Raw genomic sequence first — 27,308 nt, forward strand, 5'->3', positions numbered from 1 at the left:
AAACCAGTTAATGTCAACAGTTTGTATAGTCCTGCTGGACTGGTGCCAGGTACAGGAAGAGTTGTGGCTAGCCAAATACAGGAAGTGGCAAACAGAGGGCTCTAGATGTTCTTGGTGTAGGGTGTACCATGGCAAAAAAATAGAGCTCGATGCAAGGGTGGCGCACCTTTAGCTATAATAAGGTTACTTAGCTTTTGCTTTGATGCAAGTCATTAGCCAAAATATGGCCATGTTGGGAGTGAGTTAGGGTTTCTCATTTGCCTTTTATTTTTTTTTTTATTTGTTTGTATTTATTTACTATTTATAGTAAAGTAATTTTTATTTAAGGGATAGTTTGGAAATCAGATTATTTTTATGTAAACTCTTTGGTCTTTTCCTTTGCATTTCTGTTTCTCTTCTTGGCCACCGCTCACATTGTTGTGTGGATGGTTGGGCCTCCCCTTCCTGTTCTCAAAAAAAAAAAGGAAAACCCACCCAGAGTTGTGCCTCAATGCAGGAGAGGTTCTTCACAGCGCACCGTCAAGGGAGGTCTTGCTGCTGGGAATAGCATGGGTACTGGAGGGTGGCATCTTGCAGGGGCAGAGGAGGATTGGACCGCTTGGCAGACACTAAATCATCTCCACACCAAATACAAAATGGGACCTCTGACTCTTATGGAGAGGCCGACCGTGCAGCGCCTTTTCATCTTCTCCAGTGCTCGAGGGCCGCCCCGGCTTCTGGTGCAGGATCTTGCTGAGGCCAGCGCCCAGGCTTTGAAATGTGAGAGGAAGAGGAAGGGGCCACCTCTGGGCCTGGAGCTGCTCCCACCGAGGCCCCTCAAGGCTGGGAATGGAGGAGGGGAGGGAAGGAGATCCCTCCTATGGACCTGCCTTGTAAGTGTTCTGCTCTCAGCGACTCGGATTCCTGCTTAATTTCATGCACGGAGGAGCTGGGTTATTGCAAGGCGGGGTTCATGCCTGGGAGGATTCCACGTTGTGTGGCTGTGGCAGGCTTGGGGAATGAAGGAGAGAGCGGGGCCGGGGTAGAGGGTGCATGGTGCTAGCGGTGGGGGGGTGGGGGGGAGGGGAGTAATTTCCTCAGCTCATTTGTCCCTTTCCACATTTCCTGCAAGTTCAGATGCTGTAACCTTCCTCTTGCTGTGTGCGCTCTGGCAGAATTTGAAGATTTCAGGCATCCTTGTGAAGGCCCTAAGAGGTGTGAAGTGATCTTGATCCTGATGTGAACTGATCTGTTGAGAGACGTTGCGTGGTAAGGGGTGCAATTGCAAGAGACACGGTTAAGGACTTTTTTGTGGCGGCAGCTCCGACGCTGTGGGACACGTGGCCAGAGAACCTTAGAAAGGAGACCCGCCGAAAAGTGATCAAAGCTGTTATTCAGGGAAACCTTTGCTCCCTGTGGTTTTCATGATTCATGTGATCCAGCTAAGTGTTAGCATTTCTGTTTATCAGTGTGTTGTGTGTCCGGCATGTGTTTGATTTTTTTATGCCCATTTTGACGTGGTCTGCCTTGGAATACCGACGCATTAGAGAGCTAGCAAGATAAACGCATCCAAGCCAGGATGAAAACTTCTAGTGTCCTTGCGACAGCCCCGCAAGGAGGCACCTGAGGTCTCGCTCCTGGCCACCCCGGGCCTCGCTGTGAGTGCAGGAAGCTAGCGAGACAGCTATGGGAGTTGCACTGTAAGCAGTTTGGTCGCTGAGCTGCGTTTGAGAGCAGGAGATGGACAGCGCAAGAGTTAAAGCGAACTCTGCCCACTTCCTGTGCAGAAGTGGTATTGAAAGCTATTTTTGTAGCTGATTACTGTGTGCAGGGGGACACTGGAGCTGCCTGAACTTAAGACTTAAGTGGCAGCTCCTGCTCTGCCTGGATGTTTTTTTTTTGCGGGGGTGGGGCTTTCAAGACGCACATTTGACTGCGGCTAGAACTTCTCTGAGAACCAGTGGAGCAATCCTGGTTTGCAAACTAGATTTACGTTCTTGCGAGTCCAACTGCAGTTAAGTTAAATAACCCTTTTGATCCGAAGAACAATGCCGATACGGCTGGTCGCAAGGACAGATAATTACTACTTTTCTTTGCTGCCATGTTAGGCCCATGGAGGCGACCTAGAAGTTTGCTTTCAGAACAATCTGGGCTTTTTTTTTTTTTTTTTCCCTCTCCTCCCGTTTTTCTTTCTGTGTTTTCCTGAGCGAGTGCTTGGGGGATTGGACTTGACAAGTTGCATTGCCTCAGTAAGGGGTCCCCCGGGGGAGAGAGACGAGAGTCCTGACTGTCAGCCAGGCCGAGGGCTGTGCGAGCAGCTCTGATCCGAGGAAGTGCAGTCCAGCCTTAGGCAGCAGTGTTCCTCGTCTGCCTGCGGCTGCACGTTAGCACAGCTCCTTATCTAAGTGGGGTGGGTGGACTTTTTACGTTTGTCGGAGGAGGTGCTGCTGCTTTCAAAAAGTAAACGATGCCACGAGGGGATAATCTGCTTTTATATAGAAACTTCCATCCAAAACCAGTTTGAAATGCGTGTTGGTTTTCCATTAGTGTTTTCAGGTTCTTGCACGGTGGATGACGGGGTCAGTCTGCTTCTGGGGCCTGGACTGCATGAACGCCTCCTGGTTGGGGGGTAGGTGGTAGCGTGATGCATATGGAGATGGCGGCTTCCCTGGGTGCCACAGTGCATGTTGAAGTAATAGCCCAGGACTCGTGACGTGTAATTTGGAGATCTCCTCGTGTACTTGCTTTCCCCAGTAGCCTGGCTTTCCTCATGTGCACACACGTGGTGGCCTAGCTCTTTGCTGTAAACCCCCCCCCCCCCATGTCTGTTTCTTTCCATGGGATCTCTGACCTTGTCTTGTTTCTTCAGAATGACAGGGGATTATGGGAGCCAGGATTTGATTTGGAATAAAATGATGCTTGAATGCTACCCCTGTCTGTCGTAAATGTAGCACTTTGATCTGTCATGCTAATGACATCCATTAAAATAAAAAGCATACAAATAGTAACATACTAGATGCAGACAGACAAGGACCTTGTGACTTGCCTACTCTACTCTAGTTCACCTCTGCATGAAGGTGATTCCCCCTTCCCACCACCCAAATTATAGCTGACAGTTTCCCTGTACGTACCCGGATCAGTCCAGACCGTGGGTTGAGCCTCCTGTCCAGCAGGTGGAGACAGACTAAAACTGAAAGGGTGTCCTATATCAGGACAGAGCCTACCCTGCAGCCCTTCAGTATTTGTCTGTCTCCAGCAGGTGGAACAGCTCACCCTGTGGTTTTCTGTTGTTTTCTTCTTGTCCCGTTTGGGGATTTTTTTCCTTCTGTGTGTCAGTCGTATTATTGGATCAAGCAAGTATTTCTGCGTTATTAATTTACAAAAAGACGGTGATCTGATCCCAGCCGGAGATGTCTGCTGCCCCTTAACCCCTTCTTGCAGATTTATGGGCAGCAGGTGAACCTGCAGCCTGTACCGACGTGGCGCCCTGGAAGGGGGCTCGCTTACATTTGCTGGCTGGGGGTTGTAGATTTAGGCGCCCAGAGCCTTTATGGCCAGCAGGCGAAAGCGGCAGAGCCACAAATGATCTCTGAGCCCCGTTGGACAGCACTGGGTGCTACGCACCACACTACAAAATGGCAAACAGGAAGGCTTGTTCGCTCCTTAATCTGCGGCTGAACTGGGTGAGATCATCATTGGGATTATGGCGCCGTTCACAAATACTGTCCTGCCGGCCTTTTCGTTTGATTCCTAACAAAACGCTAAGCCGGGACACTGTTGTATCGGAATCGGATGCGGCCAGCTCGTTCGTCCTCACGGAGTGTGGGTGACTGGTGCACTTCTTATTCCAAAGGTGTAAAAATAGAATATATTGGGCCAAAAAAGCAGAAAAGGCTTAAGAATGCAGTCTAAAGAGAGAGAGAAACAGTTAAAGCTCATTAATTAGCTATTCTAAAGTTTCCAGTTAGTGCTGCTGCTTTAAGGAGTGCATGGACGGAGGTTGGGCAGCGAAATGGATTCTTGGTACAATAAATGCTCGCGTTCTGTTAAGAGGTTTAGACCTCCTGAGATGTGGAAAGGAGAGAGAGAGGTCCATATTGTTCACGGAGGCTCCGATGCTCTGCTCTTGGATGCTGCAGGAGCTGGCTGCGATTCGTTCTCCTTGGTGATGATCTCGGGCTGGGCTTGGAGCCTGCGTGCATTTCAGATCTGCATGCACCAGAAACGTGAGCAGGAAAGGAAGAGCCTGCGGTGGAGCAGCCACAGGAAGCAGAGCTGAGAGAAGACTGTTGCTTCCTCACAGCCACATGGCTGTGAAGTAGTCTGGCACACATGGAGGAGTTAGAACTACGCCCCCCATGTGTTCCAGAACAAAAAGCGGTGGAAGGGAAGCCTTTAGGAGAGCTCCCTGTATAGGGATAGTGAGGCCAGGCCCAGCGAGGAGGAGGGCAGTGGGGCCTCCCGGGGGTTAGAGAGGGAGAGGTCTGTGCTGCTGAGGATTAGGATGAAGGGTGCCTGGCCCAGGCCATCTTAGGATAGGAAACCTAGACACTCTGAATCTCTGCCTCTATTCCGTGCCAGTGTATGGGGGAAGTGGGGCAGGGAGAGAGAGGACACTGGGGAACCTGGTTGCACCTCATTTCCATGAGCCCAGGTCTGGGGCTCTGCATTTGTGCTGTGTGTGAGTTTCCTGTTTGTTTCCGGCTGCTGCAGGTGCGCTCAGGTTCTGGGCTTATCAGGGAGCTTTCTTGCAAGCTTTGTTGTGAGGCTGCTCTGCAGTTGTGCGATGTTATGCCCAGGACGCACCACGCCTTGCAGCAATGCAGTATCCGACCTCTTATTTCACCTCAGTTGCATGAAAATCCTTTTAAGAGAACTTTTCTTCCCTCCCGCAGGCGCAACCTAACAAAATTGTCGTTGATATTCAGCCACATGCTGGCTGAATTGAAGGGCATTTTCCCGAATGGCCTTTTCCAAGGGGATACATTCCGAATCACCAAAGCGGATGCTGCCGAGTTCTGGAGAAAAGCATTTGGAGAAAAGTACGTGCAAGCACGGTTCTGGCTGGAAGGGGGTAGGGAGGGGGAGAATGAGGCCTGGTGCACCTGGTGCTTGCAAGCAAGGTAGGATGCACTATTGCAAGCATCATGGAGGGAGAGGCAAGATGGAGGTGCACATGATTTGGGTAGCCGGGGACTGGCAGGGATGAGCTGGACAATATGGAGTTGCGGGGCTGGGAATGCATGGACTCAGCAGTGTGTTTGGCGTTGTTCTGGGCATGGTAGGTTTCAGTGCTTTGAGTGTGGTGGGGCAGGCCTGGTTCTGTGCTCTCTGTTGGAGGCAGAGATAAGAGAGGCTGTGTCTTCTGCCATGTCTAAGGCATGCTGTGTGTGTGTACTGCTTTCCAGGACCATTGTGCCATGGAAGGTCTTCCGCCAGGCTCTGCATGAGGTTCATCCCATTAGCTCTGGCCTGGAGGCCATGGCACTCAAGTCCACCATTGACCTCACCTGCAACGATTACATCTCAGTGTTTGAGTTTGATATCTTTACACGACTCTTTCAGGTAAGAGCCCAGGAGGACTGCATGTCTTCAGTTTTTCTCGTGTCGTGGTGACTGGTGTGAGACTGTTTCTCCCTTGATGGGGGAAGGGATTTTGTTCTCTCTTCTCAGCAATGAAATTATTGTTGTTGTTTCTGATATTGTCACTGTGTTTGTGGTCATGGCCTTGATTTTTCTCCTTTCTTAGCCGTGGTCGTCTTTGCTTCGCAACTGGAACAGCCTGGCGGTGACGCACCCTGGCTACATGGCGTTCCTAACGTATGACGAGGTGAAAGCAAGGCTGCAGAAGTTCATTCACAAGCCAGGAAGGTCAGCATCCATGTGCACGGTTCACTGTTTCGGTGCTGTCATTGGTTGGCAGCTTGTCCTGTTGGCCTCATTGCCTACCCTGGCACAGCCTATTCTCTCTTTAAAACTTGTACATGAAAGCTTTTCTCAATACAAAACAGTCTGAAATAGACCCACACAAAAATATATGGAACCCACGTAGGTCACAGGCTTGTGACTCTTAGCGTTACTACTTCTTTTTTTGTGGATGTCACATGTGGGGATTGGACATCACTTCATATGAATCCTTGACCAAAACACCGGTTTATTGCTATGACCTTAAACTGTTTTATAGTATTCTGAGCTGTACAACACTGGATTATTCTGGCAGTTAGCAGAGCCGGGTTTAAAAAAAAGTTTGGACAGTTTCCTGGAGGGGAGTAGTCCATAAACTATTAACCAAGTAGATTTAGGGAATAGCCAAGTGTTTATGACCTGCATTGGCCATTGCTGGAAACAGGATGCTGGGTTTAATGGACCCTCGGTCCGAGCCAGTATTAGGGATGTGCATTTGTTTCAGCGGGTACCCGCATACTTCCGTTTTCCCGCGTGTACTAGAAAGTTGGCGAGGTACGCGGGTACCTGCCGAAACCAAAGAAACAAATGCACGTCCCTACCCAGTATGGCAATTCTTATGTTCTTAAGACAATTAGCTATCATTATAACTTGTATATTCGTGTGTTACTGTGAGTGCTTGAATAAAATAGTTTACTAAAAAACATAGCAGCTGCTGCTTGGGTAGGATGCATGCTGTGGAAATTGTGCCCTGCTGCCCTCTGAGTATCCCCTTCTTTTTCTCCACAGTTACATTTTCCGACTGAGTTGTACCCGACTGGGGCAGTGGGCCATTGGCTATGTCACTGCAGACGGGAACATCCTGCAGACCATCCCCCACAATAAACCACTCTTTCAAGCACTGATAGATGGCTTCAGGGAAGGCTTGTAAGTAGCTGGCGAGTGGTGCTCCTGCTTGATGGCTTCATGGTGTCATTTAACTGCCCCGGAGAGCATTCTCAGCGATTCCTCCTGGTCATACTCGCCATATACTCCCCTAATCCAGGGTTGCCCAACCTAGCCAAGTGGGCTTTCAGGATTGCCACAATGAATATGCATGTGAGAGATCTGCACACAGGTCTTCCGTGTATGAGAATCTATCTCGTGCATATTCATTATGGATATCCTGAAAGCCAGACCAATTAGGTGTGGCTCCAGGAGAGGGTTGGGGGAAAACGCTGCTCTAATCATTTTGATTTGGGTGGGGGGGGAAAGGCAGGAGTACATGGCGAATGCATTTCCTTCCCGGAGAGTGCGGCCACTTCTCACTCTGCTCTCAAGAGTTGGCCCTCTCTCTTTCTCTCTCCTCCTTCCAGTATCCCCCCTCCTCTCCCCACTGCAGCCTTCTCTCAGTCCTCCTAAGTCGCCATCGGGGGCCCAAGACACTTTCTGCTTCTCCTCTCCTTGGTTAGAGGATGCAAGGGCTTTTTCCTGGTGCTGCGCCTCCTGCTTGACTTTGTCGGGAGAGTGCAGTCGGCATCTGCCGTGGCCCAGCTCTGTGGTTACTCTTACTGCTCCTTTTCAGAGATGGGGGTGGTCCCTGTGAATACGGCTTTGCTTGCCCTACTGTGTGTCCTGTGGTCCCGCTAATTCTTCCTGTCATCGGGGGGCTGTTCCTTCTGGCTCTGCTTCCAGTTGGGTGGGGCCTGTTTCCCGCTGCTGCCAGCCAGCTTTGCTGCCCTCCTCTTGCCTGTCGGAGGTGGCAGGGGGTGTTTGCTGTCTTTGCCACCTGCCGCTCCTCTCTGTAGGTTCTTGCTGACAATGAAAACCAGCTTGCTTGAGGGAATTGGTGAGTGATGCAGTCACCGCCCCTGAGGGTTAGTATCTGTCTATCCATCCATCGCACAGTCTCTTCCCCAAGCATCCAGCCACTCTCCCTGCATATTTAACCCACACCTCAGCATCATCCATTACGGAAATTCTTTCCCTGTATCTGCTCTCTGACTCTTTTTTTTTTTTTTATGTGCTTCCTTGCTTCTCACCCCGCACCTGCGGTGGGCGTACGAGTGCTCACTGTCGCTCATCTTGCCCTGCTCCCGTAACGCGCCATCTCTCTCCTTGCCTTGCTCTTTGCAACGTGTACGTAATGCAGGTAAGCGCAGCGCTCGCCACCTGTCTCCCTTTCCCTGCTCCTGTGACGTGCGCAGTACGTATATGCGCTGGACTTAGCTGTTTCAGGGCGAACGTGCCAGCCGTGCCTTCTCGGCTGAGCCCTGCCGGCTTGGCTGTTACCTTCTGCGTTTCCCAAGATGCTGGGAGTGGTGAAATCTTGCAGTGTGGGTTCCTTCTTTTCAGCAAGCGAGTCTTGCTGTGCTGTGCGTCAGGAAACTGTTCTCCGGATAAAGGCAGCGCCGTTTGTCTAAAGGGGGTGAGCTTTCTCTTTGCTTGCTGCAGTTACCTCTTTCCTGATGGGCGCAATCAGAACCCTGACCTGACCGGCCTCTGTGAGCCCACCCCTCAGGATCACATCAAGGTGACACAGGTGAGAGAAGCCTCCGGAGCCCCAGGGCTTGCTGAAGGAACTGAGGGTCGTAACCTGCGGTGCAATCTGCTCCTTTCTCTCTCCTCTTCAGGAGCAGTATGAGCTGTACTGTGAGATGGGCTCCACCTTTCAGCTGTGCAAGATCTGTGCCGAGAATGACAAGGACGTCAAGATCGAGCCCTGTGGACACCTGATGTGCACCTCGTGTCTCACAGCGTGGCAGGTAACGCCCTCGCCCCTCCCTTGTGCCAGCTCTCAAAGCACGGCAGTGGACACCCTTCCCCGTGGCTCTTTCCTCTCCCCTCCCCCCGAGCTTTGCAAACTCAGTTGGACTCTGTGGTCTGAGCCTGTAGGGCAATCTTTTTATCTTTTATTAATGGAAAACTAAGAATCGCGTTGCTGGGCACATGCGCCTTTCTCGCACGTCGCGCCGCGAGCGTGAAGGTCCGTGTCGCATGAGTGTCGGGCTCTCTTTTTTATGTCTCTGCAGGAGTCGGAGGGCCAGGGCTGCCCGTTCTGCCGCTGTGAGATAAAAGGCACAGAGCCCATTGTGGTGGACCCGTTTGATCCGAGAGGCGGAAGCATGGGAGGCCTGGTTGGGCACTGTGTGGATGGAGCACCTTCTCCTAACTACGATGAGGATGACGACGACAGACAGGAGGACCCCTTCTTCATGATGAAGGAATTAGCTGGCGCCAAGGTAACTCCGAGCGTGATGGCACAGGGCTGGCCTGTGGATGCTTCCGTCTCGTGGTAATGGCTGACGCCCACCTCACATGTCAGCACACAATGTGAGATTTATTGTCTCTAGGACATTCTGCTCCAGGATTCTTTTCCCCTTTTGTCTGGAGCATTTTTATCTTTCTGCAGATTTTGAGCTAGGCAGAAGAGGCACATTTTTTAGCAAATCTCTGGCAGATGCATGCACATCCTCAAGTCTGTTTTTATTGTTGTTGTGGCAGCTTGCAGCTAGGTTGTAACCCATATCTTGCAGAGAGAAAGGAGACCCCATGAAGCCAGTCTGAGCTTTACATAGAAACGTGATGGTAGTCTGCCCATCCATACCCAACAGCTTTGGCCTCTCCCACTTCTGCCAGCAGCTTAAGCCAGATGCATCTGAAAGGGGGTTAGTGTTTGCCTGGCCCTTTGTACAGAGCAGTGCTGAATCAGCTACATTCATGGTACCTGCGTGGGCACCGCATTGTGCTGGCCCGGTGTGTTGCTGCCACCTTCAGGCCAGCAGGTGGAATTACTGCAGGGAAGTTGATGACTTTGTATTTTTTTTTTCTCTTTTTTTTTTTAAACCTAGTGGTTTCCTTATGCTCTTTATTGGTCTATAGTGCCATCGGCCTTCATTTTCAACCACTCAAAGGTTATCCCTTTTTATTTTTGTACCCCTCCTCCCAGCTCAGCCCGACTGTCGCAGCAACAGCCCTCAGCCAGGGGCTACAAACTGCAGCTGCCTTGCTAACATGGACCCTAGATATTGCTGTTGAGCGATGGCCGAAACTCCCTCCTAGGTGCTATAAATGCAGTCTCCAAAGCCTCAGCTGGCCCAGGCTCGGCAAATGAACTGAATCCAGATCTTCCACGTAGGCAGTGAACATCATTTGCCACTGAGCCAGCAGGCTAGCCTCAAGTTTGTATTTTGAAAGCACCATCCGTGCGCACAGCTCTGGACATACGCAGGTGGTATACCAGTAAAAGTGAAAATAAGGTTTACTTTGGGACCCAGGGAATGCGCATACAGTAAATGTTCCTGCCCAGAAGGGCTAATGGCAGACAGTGATTGTGAGGAGTGAAGGTCGCAGAGAGTTCGTGGTCCTATGATAGGCGAGGCCCAGGCTGTGCATCAGTGCCCACTGTGTTTTTTATCCCTACAGGTTGAACGGCCTCCGTCTCCAGTTTCAATGGCTCCACAAGCCTCGCTGCCTCCAGTGCCTCCACGCCTTGATCTCCTGCAGCAGTGGGGACCCAGCCCTCCAGGGGCTTCCAGTCCAGGGACCGCTTCAAAGGTAATTGTACCTCTAGGAGGGGATCAAAAGCTGGCTCCCAGGTGTCCCCCCCCCCCCCCCCCCCCTTAACGATGACCATGACCCTCTTCCCTAACCCACCAGGGGTTGTGAACTAGGGATGTGCAATAGCTTGCTCTGACTCGGCAGTTGCACATCCCTAGACAGATTTATAGTCCACCTGGTAAAACGGGTATGCGTGTTTCTCGTTATTCAGACTACAAGCGTGCTCTCCGTTTTCCCACAGTGACTCTCTTCCTCCCCCAGGGGCTGTGAACACTGCTGTACAATTCACCTTCGACGGTCAGAAGAATGGGCTGGGCACATGTTCCCTGGCTTCTGGGCTCAGACTTCCCAGGAAATGAATTAAAGCTGTACGGCTAGCGGTGGCAATGTGCGATGTTTAGGGTAGGCACAGAGCAGGGAGTGTGTGCACTATCGCTCCTAGGTTTCAGCATTTAAACAGAGAAAATATTTTGTTTTCTGATCGAACCAAGAAAGCCCAAATCAAACTGAATGGGACTCAAGTGCTGATAGAGCGCGTTACCTGTAGAAGCGTGTGCGCAGTGCTGATAGAGCGCGTTACCTGTAGAAGCGTGTGCGCAGTGCTGATAGAGCGCGTTACCTGTAGAAGCGTGTGCGTAGTGCTGATAGAGCGCGTTACCTGTAGAAGCGTGTGCGTAGTGCTGATAGAGCGCGTTACCTGTAGAAGCGTGTGCGTAGTGCTGATAGAGCGCGTTACCTGTAGAAGCGTGTGCGCAGTGCTGATAGAGCGCGTTACCTGTAGAAGCGTGTGCGCAGTGCTGATAGAGCGCGTTACCTGTAGAAGCGTGCGCGTAGTGCTGATAGAGCGCGCATTACCTGTAGAAGCGTGTGCGCAGTGCTGATAGAGCGCGTTACCTGTAGAAGCGTGCGCGTAGTGCTGATAGAGCGCGTTACCTGTAGAAGCGTTGTGTGCAGTGCTGATAGAGCGCGTTACCTGTAGAAGCGTTGTGCGTAGTGCTGATAGAGCGCGCATTACCTGTAGAAGCGTTGTGCGTAGTGCTGATAGAGCGCGCATTACCTGTAGAAGCGTTGTGCGTAGTGCTGATAGAGCGCGTTACCTGTAGAAGCGTGTGCGCAGTGCTGATAGAGCGCGTTACCTGTAGAAGCGTTGTGCGTAGTGCTGATAGAGCGCGTTACCTGTAGAAGCGTGTGCGTAGTGCTGATAGAGCGCGTTACCTGTAGAAGCGTTGTGCGTAGTGCTGATAGAGCGCGTTACCTGTAGAAGCGTGCGCGCAGTGCTGATAGAGCGCGTTACCTGTAGAAGCGTGCGCGCAGTGCTGATAGAGCGCGTTACCTGTAGAAGCGTGCGCGTAGTGCTGATAGAGCGCGTTACCTGTAGAAGCGTGCGCGTAGTGCTGATAGAGCGCGCATTACCTGTAGAAGCGTTGTGCGTAGTGCTGATAGAGCGCGCATTACCTGTAGAAGCGATGTGCGTAGTGCTGATAGAGCGCGCATTACCTGTAGAAGCGATGTGCGTAGTGCTGATAGAGCGCGTTACCTGTAGAAGCGTTGTGCGTAGTGCTGATAGAGCGCGTTACCTGTAGAAGCGTTGTGCGTAGTGCTGATAGAGCGCGCATTACCTGTAGAAGCGTTGTGCGTAGTGCTGATAGAGCGCGTTACCTGTAGAAGCGTGCGCGTAGTGCTGATAGAGCGCGCGTTACCTGTAGAAGCGTTGTGCGTAGTGCTGATAGAGCGCGCATTACCTGTAGAAGCGTTGTGCGTAGTGCTGATAGAGCGCGCATTACCTGTAGAAGCGATGTGCGTAGTGCTGATAGAGCGCGTTACCTGTAGAAGCGTGCGCGTAGTGCTGATAGAGCGCGCATTACCTGTAGAAGCGATGTGCGTAGTGCTGATAGAGCGCGTTACCTGTAGAAGCGATGTGCGTAGTGCTGATAGAGCGCGTTACCTGTAGAAGCGTTGTGCGTAGTGCTGATAGAGCGCGCATTACCTGTAGAAGCGATGTGCGTAGTGCTGATAGAGCGCGTTACCTGTAGAAGCGTGCGCGTAGTGCTGATAGAGCGCGCGTTACCTGTAGAAGCGTTGTGCGTAGTGCTGATAGAGCGCGCATTACCTGTAGAAGCGTTGTGCGTAGTGCTGATAGAGCGCGCATTACCTGTAGAAGCGTGCGCGTAGTGCTGATAGAGCGCGTTACCTGTAGAAGCGTGCGCGTAGTGCTGATAGAGCGCGCGTTACCTGTAGAAGCGTTGTGCGTAGTGCTGATAGAGCGCGTTACCTGTAGAAGCGTGTGCGCAGTGCTGATAGAGCGCGTTACCTGTAGAAGCGTGTGCGCAGTGCTGATAGAGCGCGTTACCTGTGCGTAGGTAGGTTTTGAACCTTTTTGAATTGGTGCGTTTTGATGCTTTTTTTTGCCTTACAGGCTTTGACCGGCTGCATTCATAAAGGTAAACCGTTACCAGTCCCTCCAACCCAGAGAGACCTGCCTCCGCCTCCCCCGCCCGAGAGACCGCACGCCAGCGGCGCAGAGAATCGCCCTCAGAGACGCCCACTGCCTTGCACTCCCAGTGACTTTCTCACCAGGGACAAACCGCCCCTTGTGCCATTAAACCGCCAGGCAGAGTCCTGGCAGCCGCGGCCCATCCCTAAAGCACCAAGCACTACTCTGAGTCCCGGGGACCCCTGGGCAGGCAGGGAGTTGAGCAATCGGCACTCCCTGCCCTTCTTCCTACCCTCTCAGGCGGATTCCGGGCAGGATCCCCGCCGGCACGGAAGCACGCTCAGCTTGGACAACACTGTGGTAAGTGGGGGTTTTTTAAGGGTAGACGGGAGTTCCCATGCTCGTACCTGTTGAGGTGGGGGGGACGGGGGACACTAGGACTACGTTGAAGGGGTTTCCTATTCTTTTGGACCCAGCTATTGCTTAGAAAACAGATTGATTATTTATAGCGGTGCTCTGTGGAGACTCGGGGGGGGGGGGGGGGGGGGGGGGAGGGTCTCTGATCCGTCCAGGAGAAAAAGCTTTACTTCAGCCTGCCGGAGCTGAGGGTGGCTTCTCCAAAATTTAGATAGTTGGGTGGCTGTGTTCATTTTTTTTATTTTTTTTTTTTTGCATCTGGCCCTTTTCTCCTGCTCCTTTGTACTTCCAGCATCATCAGAATCGGGGCTACCCAGCACTTTTTTTTTTTCTCCTTTCCCCTCCCAGCTTGGCGTGCGGTCCGGTAATTGCAGTCGCTGCCCTGGGCTGGGGGCCATGCGGCAGGGCTCTGCCCGGATCCCTGCCTTCATGGGCCCTGGATCTGACTGACTCGCCGGGAGCTGTAAACCCCCCCCCCCCCCCGCAGCATCTCCAGTCTTGGCCAACCCGGGAGCGAAAGACCGGACCCCGGGATTTGAACCGGGGATTTTCCCCGTACGTCGGTGAGAAACGCTGAGCCCCAGGGTGGGTGCTTCCTACCTGAACAAGCGAGAGAGCGCAGGGCCCTTGGTGCGTGCGGGGAAGCAGTTGAGTTGTGGAGCTGAGCCGTCGCACACGGGACAGTCCTCAGAGCCACTTACCAGGTTTTTGTTTTTTTTTGTCCTGAACAAGCCTGGGGTTGTCTAATTGGACAGCAAGCTGCATGTCCTTCACTTATGCCCGAGCGGATTCGACCTTGGGACCATTACTGCTCTGGTCCATCGCGGGCATCCTCTGTTAAGCTGTATGTAGCGCTATTGTTTGGATGCAGACTCCTGATGTGACAGCAGATTGGGGCAGTCTGAGCGTTTAGAGCCCCACTCCAACCCCTCTAGGGTGCATTTTTATTTCCTGTTCTATTTCTTAAAAAAACAAACAAACAAACACCCCCCCCCCCCAGAGACCCAGTTTTTTGCAGGCATGGTGGTTTCTCTTTTTGTTACAATTCCATCAAAGTATTAATTTTGTCTTCTTTGCTTGACTTGTTGTTTGAATAAACAGATTTAAACTAAAGTTGATACTTGGGAGTCCCATGTGTGTATAACTAAGTGAAGAGTTTGCCTTTGGAAAAAACAGGATTGCTGTCCTTTAGCAAGCTTTCTCCAAGGACAGCCGTTCATTAGTCACACACAAACCCTCCCCTCCCCAACTGCGTAGCGTCACTCCAGGAATGAGGCGCGGCGTCCGGCCACGGGAACACGGGAGCCCGCTGCACGGGCTCTGAAGGGTCTGCGGCTCCTTGCACCTGCGCAACTGATGATGAACCGCTTGTCTTTAGAGAGTTGTCCTAAAGCAACGGGAGGTGGTCAGGCAGTCTGCTTGGATCGCTGTGCCTCCTGTCTCATGTGACAGTCCAGTTTTGTTCATCACCTGAGGCAGGAGGCAGGTTTCCCAGTTCTCCTGGTATTTTGAAAAGTTCACAGGGCACCCAGAAATGCGACACATGTAGGCGCTTAATAATTTAGCTGGCTGTCCTTGCTGTACCTCGTGGGTTTTAAGAGTTGCCTCTCCCCGGTGGTCTCCTCACCAAAGCCCGCCGTAAGGGACAGCTCCAGAAGCACAAAACCGTTTTTCCAGATTGAAATGCTTTGTGCTTCTCCCTGACATGTGAGGGGTAAGTGCTGTTTTCTGCACGGATGTCCTCATTTTGGCAGGCCCTTACTAACCACATTAAAAGTGACGCCTTGTCACTAAAAGCTGCTCTAGAAATGCATAGACCGTACAGAGGTGCTCCTCGGGTGCCTTGTCACTAAAAGCTGCTCTAGAAATGCATAGACAGTACAGAGGTGCTCCTCAGGTGCCTTGTCACTAAAAGCTGCTCTAGAAATGCATAGACAGTACAGAGGTGCTCCTCGGGTGCCTTGTCACTAAAAGCTGCTCTAGAAATGCATAGACAGTACAGAGGTGCTCCTCGGGTGCCTTGTCACTAAAAGCTGCTCTAGAAATGCATAGACAGTACAGAGGTGCTCCTCGGGTGCCTTGTCACTAAAAGCTGCTCTAGAAATGCATAGACCGTACAGAGGTGCTCCTCGGGTGCCTTGTCACTAAAAGCTGCTCTAGAAATGCATAGACAGTACAGAGGTGCTCCTCGGGTGCCTTGTCACTAAAAGCTGCTCTAGAAATGCATAGACAGTACAGAGGTGCTCCTCAGGTGCCTTGTCACTAAAAGCTGCTCTAGAAATGCATAGACAGTACAGAGGTGCTCCTCGGGTACCTTGTCACTAAAAGCTGCTCTAGAAATGCATAGACAGTACAGAGGTGCTCCTCGGATGCCTTGTCACTAAAAGCTGCTCTAGAAATGCATAGACAGTACAGAGGTGCTCCTCGGGTGCCTTGTCACTAAAAGCTGCTCTAGAAATGCATAGACAGTACAGAGGTGCTCCTCGGGTGCCTTGTCACTAAAAGCTGCTCTAGAAATGCATAGACCGTACAGAGGTGCTCCTCGGGTGCCTTGTCACTAAAAGCTGCTCTAGAAATGCATAGACCGTACAGAGGTGCTCCTCGGGTGCCTTGTCACTAAAAGCTGCTCTAGAAATGCATAGACCGTACAGAGGTGCTCCTCGGGTGCCTTGTCACTAAAAGCTGCTCTAGAAATGCATAGACCGTACAGAGGTGCTCCTCGGATGCCTTGTCACTAAAAGCTGCTCTAGAAATGCATAGACCGTACAGAGGTGCTCCTCGGGTGCCTTGTCACTAAAAGCTGCTCTAGAAATGCATAGACCGTACAGAGGTGCTCCTCGGGTGCCTTGTCACTAAAAGCTGCTCTAGAAATGCATAGACCGTACAGAGGTGCTCCTCGGGTGCCTTGTCACTAAAAGCTGCTCTAGAAATGCATAGACAGTACAGAGGTGCTCCTCGGATGCCTTGTCAGGATTGCAGATGCTTGGACCCGGGGGAGTAAGCCCGCATTTTGCGATCTGACCCCTGAAATCGTGCCTCCGGGGCGGAACAGGTATGTGCAGGGATAACTTGCTGCAGGCCTTCTCTTCAGCTCTGCTGGGAATAGGATATCGGCAGCACTGCCTCTTTTTTTTGTTTGTTTGTTAATTTTATTTTTTTTTATTGCTCTTCCCCCTCCCCCCCCCCCCCCTTCCCCCAGAACATGAACAGCGGACCCTTGGCAGCTTCTGAGACTGAGCATCCCAGAGTGAAAGCCTCCTCCTCTGCCAGTGCCATCTACTCCCTGGCCTCCAGGTAGGTTACACTCCAGCTGCCTCTCACTGCACTAGGAAGGGTTATGAGCAGCAAGAACGCTGCTGGCAGGTGCCAGGCCCCTTCTCTTCTCTGTCCTCACTGCATTTGCATCTTGTCTGATGGCAACACGACCGCCTGCAGACGTCGATGGCGAGGGAAACCTCACCTTTCTCAAGAAAATTCTCATCTGTGTGATGCAAATAAAAGGGGCTGCCTGTGCGTTACCTGAAGGAGATGCCGTGCGGCTGTCGGCTTTTTAATCTGTCCATCACGCTGCAGTAATTGGGGGAGACCCGAATCCCCTGAAGAGAGAGCCGGGTTTATGTTTACTGGCTGCGTCTTGTTCACTTTATGTTGGTGGGGTGCGTGGTGTTCTCTGCCTGCTCTCCTGATGTTGGGCACCAGAGCTGGCGCTCACCCCCTTTGTGCACATGCGACTGTGCTCTGGGAACATTACTCTCTAACACGCTGCTTGTCTCTTCTCCTACTCAGGCCACTGCCGATGCCCGCTCTGCTTCCTGGGGAGCAGTGCGACAGTGACGATAATGCCGAGTATATGACTCCCTCTTCCCGGCCACTGCTACCTGCTGTGCAGAAGACGGACATCGCGCAGCCTTTGGAAACCAGTCAGCACTTTCAGTGAGAGCTTGGCTGGAGAAATTCCTTGTGCATGTGTGTGTGTGTGTGTGTGTGTGAGATGGCCCTGGTCTGTGCTGGTGCATGGCAGAGCTGTTCTGAAGTCTGGTGCAGGGCAGAGTAATGTCTGCTCATAGAGGGGAGCCTGTGGGACCGGGACAGTACACGCCGATGCTTTTCTCGCCCCAGTCCGGCACAGGGCAGGTAGAGGCGAGAGTGACCTCGGTGGCAGAGAAGCCACCCTTACTTCAGGTTGGGGGCAGTGGGAGCTGAAGCAGCAGCGAGTTCGTGCTCCTGGGTTTACGTGGCAGCGTCTCCCCCCATCCCTGCCCATTGCCTGCAAGAGGGAGGGCACAGCAGCTGTGGGGGGGGGGGGGGGGGATCCAGGAGTGACTCGCCTGAAGGGGTGGGGAGGAGAGAAGAAGACTCGCTTACTTTACGTAGACTTCATTCTACCAGTTTTCCTTCAGCTTGCTTCATCTGCTATCCTTACGTTTTTAGACTTGTCTCTTCCTTTCTCCTGTATCCTGGTTCTCTTCTTACTGATTGTCTTCCTGCTAAACCCTCAGTTCCCCCTAATAGTTCTTCCTAGTTTACATCATCGCCCTTGCCAAACTGGCTGTAATGCTAACTCCTGATTTCTTCAGGTGTGCACGCGGTGTCCTCATTGCCGTGATCCCTGTGCCTGTCGCTGGGTCTCAGCTCTCTCGCTCTCGCTCTCTCGCGCGCTCTCTCAAAATCAGATGTTCTGGGAGTTCTCTGTACCTCTCTGCCCATAACTCCTGTCCCTGACTCACCTGATGCACCTAAGCTCTTCTTACGTCTTCTTCTCTGATTCCAGCTCCAACACTTGCCACTGGTCCTCATCTCAGCCTTGTTCTCTTTAGATCCTCTGTCACTGCTCTTCTTCCATTACTCACGCCCCACTTTCTCCTCATTGTTTAATTCCTGTTCTGGAGAATGTTTGCCTTGCCAACTCTTCTTCCTCCGCCCTTCCCCCTTCTACTTTTACATTTCAGTCCTTTGATATTAACTGCATTAACTCGGCTCTTAAGTCTTCATCCAAGAATCTTCTGTCCTGCTGCTCCTCCCAGTCAGATCCACTCAGACCTCCAACACTATCCGACCCCTGTACTCTGCGACCTGCGCCACCGCTAGCAGAAAACTAAAGTGTAAGAAATCCAAGCAGGCTCTTCTGTCGTCATTTCGGCTCTGAATTATTGCTAAAGCCAGTTTGCCTCTCTCCCTTGGCCACTTCTCTTCTGTGGCCTCCTAATGCTCCTGCTTCTGTTTCTCCTATGCCACACCTCTTGCTTCCTGGAATTCATTGTTCTGTGCATCCCACAAAACCCCAAGCGTACTCTTCATTCATTGCCAGGCTCTGTTGCTGCTTCCTTTTCTCTGTTCACCCCAGTCCTGTACAATCTGTTTTTAGCTTCTAAGGCTAATACTTCTCCTGATGATCCCATTTCCACCTCACTTCCCTTTATTGTGACCTTTCTCAGCATTTCTTTTCTGCAGCACAGCCCCAGACACTTTCAAGCACACTGTGCTCTGTTCTATTTATTAAAAAGCCTTTTATTTTCAGTCTGTCATTCCCCCACCTTTATGTTTTCAGAATCCTAGGACGGACAATCAAGCAGCAGATTCTGGACTTTCATCCGATGCCGTCAATCCCTTCCTGTTCTCTGCTGGACCTATCCTCCTCTGCCTGTACATTAGTGTCCATACATTTAACTATTTAGATCTTGCCGCAGCCTTAGACACATAGGACTCTAACGTTCTTGTTGCCACTCTCTCCTCACGCTGGTAATACCTTCACTTAACTTTTCTTCTTACCCCTCTAATCATTCCTTCAGCATTCTGGTGAATAACTGTTCTGCAAATTCCACACAGTTTGCTAATGTGTAGCCAGATGGACTCGGGTTTATGCTCCCCTGCCAGCAGGTGGAGATGAGTTCAGGTTTCAAAGCTGATATCACCCCTAGATACACCCCTGCGGTGACCTCAGCCCTTCAGTATTTCTTAGTCTCCAACAGATGCAGACATGCTTTCCTTATGGGAATCGCTGTACCTTTTGGAAGAAGAAATTCTACTTTTAAATTGGAGAAAAGATTTGAGCCCCAGTTGAGAATTCCTGAGGTGATTTCCGAGATCCCTCAGAGGTGAGCCTTGGTCTGGTAGCCGGTTCCTGGCATGGATTCAGCTGCTTAAGCAGCTGAAAGGCAGCGGGTGCAGGAAGCCGAGCGTGACGGTGACGGCCAAAACCCTCGCCCCCCGCAGCTGGAGATCGTCTCTGTACTCATCCGGTAAGCACTGAGCCCAGCTAAGTGTAAAAAAAAAAATAAAAAATTTTGGCTCCCGATTCAGAGACATTGGGGGGGTTTCGGTAAGACTTCCTCCAGTCTCCTTGCTCGGCACGCCGTACTGACGTCATTCCCGATCCCACGAGTAAGGGGAAGTGGGCTTCCGAGTGGGTTGAGCGGCCTGCCGGTGGGCACACCACGTGATAGGCCGTGGTGGCGTCATCTTGCACACATTTTTGTGCCTGTATTGCCCACCATAGAGCTTCGGTATGAGCTGTGTGTGTCGGCTCTGTGCACGTCTCGTGCATATATACACACACAATTTACTAGGCGCAGAATACAAGTAAAGCTGGGGCGCACAGGCTGTGCATGTGCCTCGCTGCGGCACATGTAGGCGCCCAAAATCTATGCACATAAAATTTTAAGTGCTAGACGTCTAAACACACAGTTACCGTCGCCAATGACTCTGACAGCAAAGAAACATAAGTGCCTTTCTCTTTGCGCTGCTTGTCATATTAGGGCTGCACAATCTGATCTGGATTCTTGCTTTTGTCAAGACTGTGAGGAAGCCCAGGGAGAGTTGGCCTCCCCGGACTTTGCTAAGCCCAGCTCCTCCCATTCAGAGGCTGGGTCAGCCACAACCTTAACTGGAAGTTCCCCGGATCTGAGAAACCCTGGGACCTGGGTCATCCATGGGAGAGGGAAATTTAGCAGCATCTACCCTAGTACCTCCTGGGCTAGGCATGGACCCGGCCACCTTCTCTTGGGTGGAATTCTTTCAAGGCCTTCAAGCTTTCATATAGGCACAGTCTGCTATCTCACTTGCCCCTGTCTGGACGGAACCTTAGCCAGTAAGCCCTCCCTCTCCCAGTCCTATTGGCAGACCTCGAGGCATGCCTCAACTTACCAAGGGTATCCCTGGAAGGGACCTGGATGGTACAGACGAAGAAGAGGATCCAGATTCCGTGGAAGATGGGGAAATTCCCCCTGGTTTAGAACTGTATTGGACCATGTTATGGTTTTTCCATAGAGACAAATTGCCGGCCCTGGTTTCCCAGACCCTGAAGATGCTGGGAGTTCCTGGGGTGGACTCTGTGTTGGAACCAAAGAAGAATCCCATTATGGTTTTCCTACAGAGAGCCTCTTGCTACTTTCCAGTACTGGAAGCCATCCAGGAATTGATTGACCTAGAATGGGATGCCCCAGAAGCAAGTTTTAAAGGTGGACGAGTATTAAAAGCTCTGTATACCTGAATCCTGCAGCGAGAGAACATTTGCGTTTCCCTAAAGTAGATGCGCTGGTCTGTGCCATCTCTAAATGAACAACAATACCAGTGGAGGGAGGAGCAGCCTTAAAGGATGCAAACAATAGGTGGATGGAGTCCATCCTTAAATAGGCCTTTGACGCAATAGCAATGACCTTACAGATTGCTTCTTGTTGTGCCCTGGTAGCTCATTCGCGCTTGCTCCTTTCTCGGGAGGTGGATTACTCGGCGGAGAATTCCAGAGCAGTTATGGAACCCGCTGCCACCTTTTTAGCTGACGTGGGCTCAGACCTAGTCTGTACCTTGGCCAGAGGAGTGGCCTTAGCAGTGGCAGCCAGAAGACGGCTATAGCTGCAGAATTGGTCAACAGAAGCAACCTCCAAGGCAAATCTCACAAACATGCCCTTTAAAGGATCACTCCTCTTTGGAAGTGAATTGGAAAAGCTGGCCAGTAAATGGGGCGAATCGCCGGTACCTTGGCTACCAGAAAATAAGAGAAAGCAGTTACAGTGCAGCTTGCCCAGGGGCTCCCAACGCTTTCACCCCTACAGAAACTCGACATTTCAGAGGTCTCAGTCCTTTCAGAGATAGCAACCCAAAAGAGGGTCAGACTCGTCTCGACGACACCCCCCCCCCCCCCCCATATGAAGTTTTGCTTACCCACCCTCGGAACAAGGAGATAGGGGGTCAACTGTCCTGCTTCTACCAACGGTGGGTCAAGGTCACTTTGGACAAATGGGTACTAGAGGTCATACGAGGATATGTGCTGGAATTTCGCAGCACTCCTCCGGACATATTCATATCATCTCCTTGCCACTCTCAGCGCAAAAGTAGGCAGTGTAGTCTACCCTGTTAAGGCTCCTCAGGATGAGGGCTATAATCCCAGAACCTGTTTCCCAGGAAAATATGGGGCGTTATTCCATCTATTTCATCGTACCCAAGAAGATACCTTTCACCCCATCCTGGACCTCAAGACCATCAATCGACATCTACAAATTTCATTTCTGCATGGAAACCCTACACTCCGTGATAATGGCCGTATAATCGGGAGAGTTCTTAACCTACTTGGACCTATCCGAGGCCTACCTAAATATTCCAATCCAGCCAGAACATAAGTTTCCTACTCTTTGCGGTACTGGGTCACCATTACCAGTTCCTGGCACTGCCCTTTGGTTTCGCCACCGGCCCCAGAGCATTTTCCAAGATTATGGTGGTCATAGCGGCAGCATTGAGAAAAGAGGGAATCCTGGTGCACCCGTACTTGGACGACTAGTTTATCCGGGCAAAGTCTGTGGAAGAATTTCCGGGTGACCAATAGCACGAACTCCTTGCTTCAGGAACATGGGTTGTAAATCTGGACAAAAACAGTCTCAAACCCTCCCTGTCCTTGGAATATCTAGGAGTCCAGTTCGACACCAAACAGGGCAACGTCTTCCTCCCGACCACGCAGATAAGGAAGTTTGTCCCAAATGCGTCTGTTAATGAACACGATATGCCAGACGGTGTGGAGCTATCTTCAACTCCTCTGTTTGATGGCGACAACCCTGGAAGTAGTGTCTTTGGCGAGGGCACACATGTGAACACTTCAACGCTCCCTGCTGTCAAGTTGGAACCCACTGTCTCAAGACTATTTGATTCACCTCCGCTTACCGATGGAAGTATGCTCTCTGCTCCAGTGGTGGCTGCAGGAAACTCATCTGGGCAGGGATGTACCCCTATATCTTCCGAACGGGCTGGTCCTCATGACAGACGTGGGCCTCCAGGGCTGGGGAGCTCACTGTCAGGAACTGATAGCCCAGGGGCATTGGATCAAGGAAGAGGCGCTCTGGAACACAAACCACCTGGAAGCCTGGACAGTCAGATTGGTGTGTCTACATTTCAGCCACATACTCCAGGGTCAAGAATTCCAGGTAATGTCAGACAATGCAAAAACAGTAGCCTACATCATCCACCAGGGTGGAACCAAAAGCCAGCAAGTGTCTCAGGATAGATCTCCTTATGAAATGGGTGGAAATACATCTACAGATGATCTCAGCCTCCCACATCGCCTGAAAAGACAACGTCAGAGCAGACTTTCTAAGCAGGGAGAGTCTGGATCCAGGAAAGTTGGCCAAAGCCTTTCAGCTGGTGGTAGATCGCTAGGGTCTCCCATCCATCGACCTGCTGGCTGTATCTCGCAATGCTATGGTCCCCCGATTCTTCAGTCGCAGAAGAGATCAGTTGACCCTGGGGATCGATGCTTTTGTTCAGACCTGGCCGGAAGAGAAGCTGCTATATGCCTTCTCTCCGTGGCCTCTCCTGCGCAGGGTCATTCACAGAATCGAGCGCCATAGGGGATTAGTTCTACTAGTAGCTCCAGATTGGCCCAGGTATCCCTGGTATGCAGACATGTGGACTCCTGATGGAGACCCCCCTATGCCTCCCACTGCACAGGGACCTGCTACAGCAGGAACCGGGCCTTCACAAGGATCCGACTTGATTCCGTCTTATGGTCTGGCCCTTAAGCGGGCCTGCCTGCTGAAAGGATATTCGATGGCAGTAATTACTCCCCATGTGGAAGTTCTCTACATCCCTAGCGTATGTGCAGGTCTGGAGAGTATTTGAGGCCTGGTGCGAGGAATGAGGTATTTCCTCTTGAATGCTCAAAATCCCACTAATTCTGGAATTTTTGCAGGACGGCTTGAATAAAGGTTTGACCCTTATCTCCTTGATGGTCCAGGTAGCGGCGCTCTCCTGTTTCAGGGGCGAGGTGAAGGGAACCTGCCTGTCGGCTAATTCGGACATGGCCCGTTTTCTGAAAGGGGTGAAGCACCTGCAGCCGCCCCTATGGTGGCCGGTTCCCTTGTGGAATCTTAATTTAGTACTGGAGTTTTTGGCAGGGCCCTCCTTTTGGCCACTGCGCAGTCTTTCCTTGCATTTATTAACCCTGAAAACGGTGTTCCTGGTGGCTATATGTTCAGCATGTTGCATCTCTGAACTACAGGCCTTGTCGTGTCGGAAACCGTTCCTCCGGATGACTCCAGGAGCGTTACAGCTTTGTGCTGTTCCATCCTTCTTGCCCAAGGTAGTCTTGGAGTTTCATTTGAATCGGTCCATTTTGTTGCCATTCCTAGATAAGCATAAGGTCTCAGAAGAATACCGCCGCCTCTGCCATTTGAATGTCAGATTTTTGGTGCAGTATCTGGAAGTTTCAGAACCAGTCCGAAAGATGGACCACCTGTTTGTCCTTGACGGTGGGAGGAAGCGGGGTGAACCAGTATCGCGGGCTGTCTTACTTGCTTGATTACGGAGGTGGTCACAGGAGCCTATGTGGAGGCAGGAAAGCCATTAACCCTTCAGGTTAAAGCTGATTCCACTAGGGCTCAGGCGGTCTCATGGGCGGAAGCTTAGACTGCTGTCTCCTGTCGACATCTGCCGAGCAGTGACAGGGTCCTCCTTGCTCACCTTCTCCAGTTTCTATCCCCTGGTCGTTCAGGCCCGGGAGAACGCAGCCTTTGCAAGGGCAGTGTTAACCGGACCACGGGCAGCCTCCTGCCCCGATCAGGAGTAGCTTTTGTACATCTCATTGGTCCTGAGTCCATCTGGCTACACGCTAGGAAATGGAGAAATTACTTACATGATAATTTCCTTTTCCTTAGTGTAGACAGATGGACTCAGCATCCCACCCACGGCTGTCCAAGAAGGGTGCCAAGGATTCGCCCGTGGAGTGGGTATCGATTCCAAGAGATTACGAGTAAGCCGTCATCAGGTCCCTAGATCAGGGCATCTATAATCTTATTGGGGTTCAGTGTGTGTTTGAGTACAGTTACGGTTATCCATTTTTTAATGTTTTTTTAATAGTATGTCCACAGTGGCTTTTGAAGATAATACTGAAGGGGCTGAGGTCACTGCGGAGGGTGACGTCAGCTTTGAAACCTTGCTCCAACTCCATCTGCTAGCAGGGGAGCATAAACCTGTTGGTCTTGAGTCCATCTGTCTACACTAAGGAAAACAAAATTATCAGGTAAGTAATTTCTCCATTAAGTCCTCATTGAAGAATCTTTGTCCTGCTGCCCCTCAACCCCTAGCTGACCTCTTCACTGCAGCCACTTGCAGAAAGCTGAATCTAAATATAAGAACATAAGAAGGTATTTTAAGGGTAGGGGAAAGATGGCTGATGAGTGGGCAGGGCTCTCAGGAGCTGACCCGTGGGTTCTTCTTTCCAGCACACCGGATGGTGAGCCAACCGAGGGGCTCATGTATGAAACCATGTGCAACATCCAGTCGCAGGCTGCGTCCACAGTGCTGGAACTCCCAGAAGTCTCAGGTATGTAGGCATAGGTGAGAAGCTCTGTCTGCTCTAGTGGCAGGTCCTGTTTCATGTGGCATTCTCTGCTCCAGCTCTGGCCATATTAACAAAGGAAAGCGTCTGTATGCTAGGAGAGGAGATAGCACACATGTGCGTCTCAGTACACATTACAGGGAGAGGCTGTAACTAACTAGGAGTTGTCATGTTCAGGCTGATGCATGCTGAAGTCCCTTCTCATTTTGTGATGGCACAATCCTACTTTCCTCTATCAGGTTACTAAAACTAGTAGAAAATGGTAATCTTGCCCTTTCTCTGCCTACTGAAAGTTGTTAGGTAGCAAACGTCTGTGGAAATTGGCTCGATTCATTCCAGAAGTGGCTGCCTTTTTCTGGAGTGCTTTTCTTATAAAGTTTAGAGGAATTGTGGTTGGGTGAGAGTTGCTTTGTCAATGCAGATTGTTGTAGTAAGAAGGGAGGCTGAATTATAACCAGAGCTCCCCTGGTTTCCTGCCACAGATTTTAAAATTCTGTGGAAAGTGAGCAAAATCTGTGGCAGATTTTTCAAAATTCTGTGGCAGTTTGCATAATTTTGCATAAAGATTTTTTTTACATTGTTAAGCTGGCTGAATTAGTCATCACATGTGGTTTATGTCATCTGGCAGCACCAAATGGATTCGACTCTCCAAGGTAGTAGAGCTCTACTGAGCATGTGCGGGAGTTCCGTGTGGGCATTGCCTCGTGAGCTGCCTCAGTCATTTTTGTTTTTTTGTCTGTGCTCAAGCACGGACGCATACTCAGTATCTCCAGATATTTTTTCTCTAAATCTTCAAATTTCTTTTCCTTTTGATACTTCTCAATATTTTTCTTCAGAATTAGTTTTTGATAATTGCCTCATTGCCTCTGCAAAATTCACAGCAGCACTTTTTTCAGTGCTAAGAAAAAACAAAAAGAGAAAAAAACTTTGCCGCCTCAGTGAGTCTGGCAAAAAGAAACATACCAACCCCACCATGAGTGGAAGAACAGCATCTGTGCCAAGGTAATGTCCCTCGAGGATAGGCATGAGCTTTGCTATCGTTGCCTTGGCCTGGACCACAATAAGGCAAACTGCTGTGCCAAGGTAATGTCCAGGCCAACTTCCTCAACTGCACTTTACTAGAACCTGGGAATAGGAGCTGAGCTCAGCAGTTTTTTTGCAGAATTTGTTGCAGGTGGGTCAACCTTGGATGGACTTGATGGCAACCCGGCGAAATACAAAGATCGGCCATTTCTTCAGCCACTGGAGAGAGCAGGGGATAGATGCCCTGGCCGGAGGGGTAACTTGTGTACGCCTTTCTTCCGTGGACACTCGCAGGCAGACTTGCTACAGCGGATGGAGCTGGAAAGCAATAGAGTCATTCTGGCGGGGGGGGAGGCTGGCCCGCTGGATAAAGGGGAGAGTAGAGACTGCTTATGTGCTGAAGGGCAAGAAGTCTCCAGAGTTTGTGCGCACTCATTCCATCTGGGCTCAGTCTGTGTCTTGGGCGGAGGTGCATGCACTTGCACTGGCTGACGTTTGCAGGGCGGCCACTTGGTCTTCGCTGCACATCTTTGTGAAGCATTATAGGCTGGATGTACTGGCACAGGAAGATGGGTCTTACGAGTTGGAGGGTTCTCTGAGCAGCCCTTGCTTCCTCCTGTCCAAATAGATGATGCTTTGGTACTTCCCACTTGTCATGGCTGGACTGGTGTGGCAGGACACGATGGAAGGAGAAATGTCCTTACCTGTTAATTTCCTTTCCATAGGTCCTGGACTGGTGTGGCAGGACTAATCTGGGAAGCGAGCCTGTACTATTTCAGAAGGCTTGCATTTTGTCTTGGGATTGAGAGATTTTCCTGGTCTTGTCTTGTCTTTGGTGTTGGTTTTTCTTTCCTTGCTGCTTCTTTCCATCTGTTCCAGGTTGCAGAGAAGCTTCTTGGTTTTCATGTTGACGTTTAATTGGCTTTCAGTTGCTGGGGTTCTGATCCGAAGCTTTGTCAGAAGAATACTGGAGTCTTGCTGCTAGCAGCTGTGATTTCACACAGGAAAACAAGGGTTGCCTGCCTCCATCTGCTGGTAGGAGGAAATAGCTCGCTGGTCATGGCTGGATTGGTGTAGCAGGAATAAGGGAAAGGAAATTAATAGGCAAGGAAATTTCTCCCTTTATACTGCTCTCTTTGGAAGACACCGTTTATGGTAAGCAAACTTGCCACACATCTGACTATGCAAAAG

General features: G+C 51.0%; 1 protein-coding gene across 1 annotated transcript in view; it reads left to right on the top strand.

Annotated features, from left to right (window-relative positions):
* The window catches only part of LOC115073746 (E3 ubiquitin-protein ligase CBL-like), a 53,324-nt gene that overhangs the window by 22,543 nt on the left and 3,473 nt on the right, over positions 1-27,308 (top strand). The window contains 12 exon segments of the mRNA XM_029572448.1: positions 4,875-5,021; positions 5,388-5,544; positions 5,729-5,850; positions 6,673-6,810; positions 8,317-8,404; positions 8,496-8,627; positions 8,895-9,104; positions 10,288-10,419; positions 12,839-13,216; positions 16,473-16,567; positions 17,060-17,206; positions 24,979-25,079. Coding sequence (XP_029428308.1) covers positions 4,875-5,021; positions 5,388-5,544; positions 5,729-5,850; positions 6,673-6,810; positions 8,317-8,404; positions 8,496-8,627; positions 8,895-9,104; positions 10,288-10,419; positions 12,839-13,216; positions 16,473-16,567; positions 17,060-17,206; positions 24,979-25,079 — 1,847 coding nt within the window.

The sequence above is a fragment of the Rhinatrema bivittatum genome, chromosome 12 (genome assembly GCF_901001135.1).
Source record: "Rhinatrema bivittatum chromosome 12, aRhiBiv1.1, whole genome shotgun sequence".
In the NCBI taxonomy this organism is placed as follows: Eukaryota; Metazoa; Chordata; class Amphibia; order Gymnophiona; family Rhinatrematidae; genus Rhinatrema; species Rhinatrema bivittatum.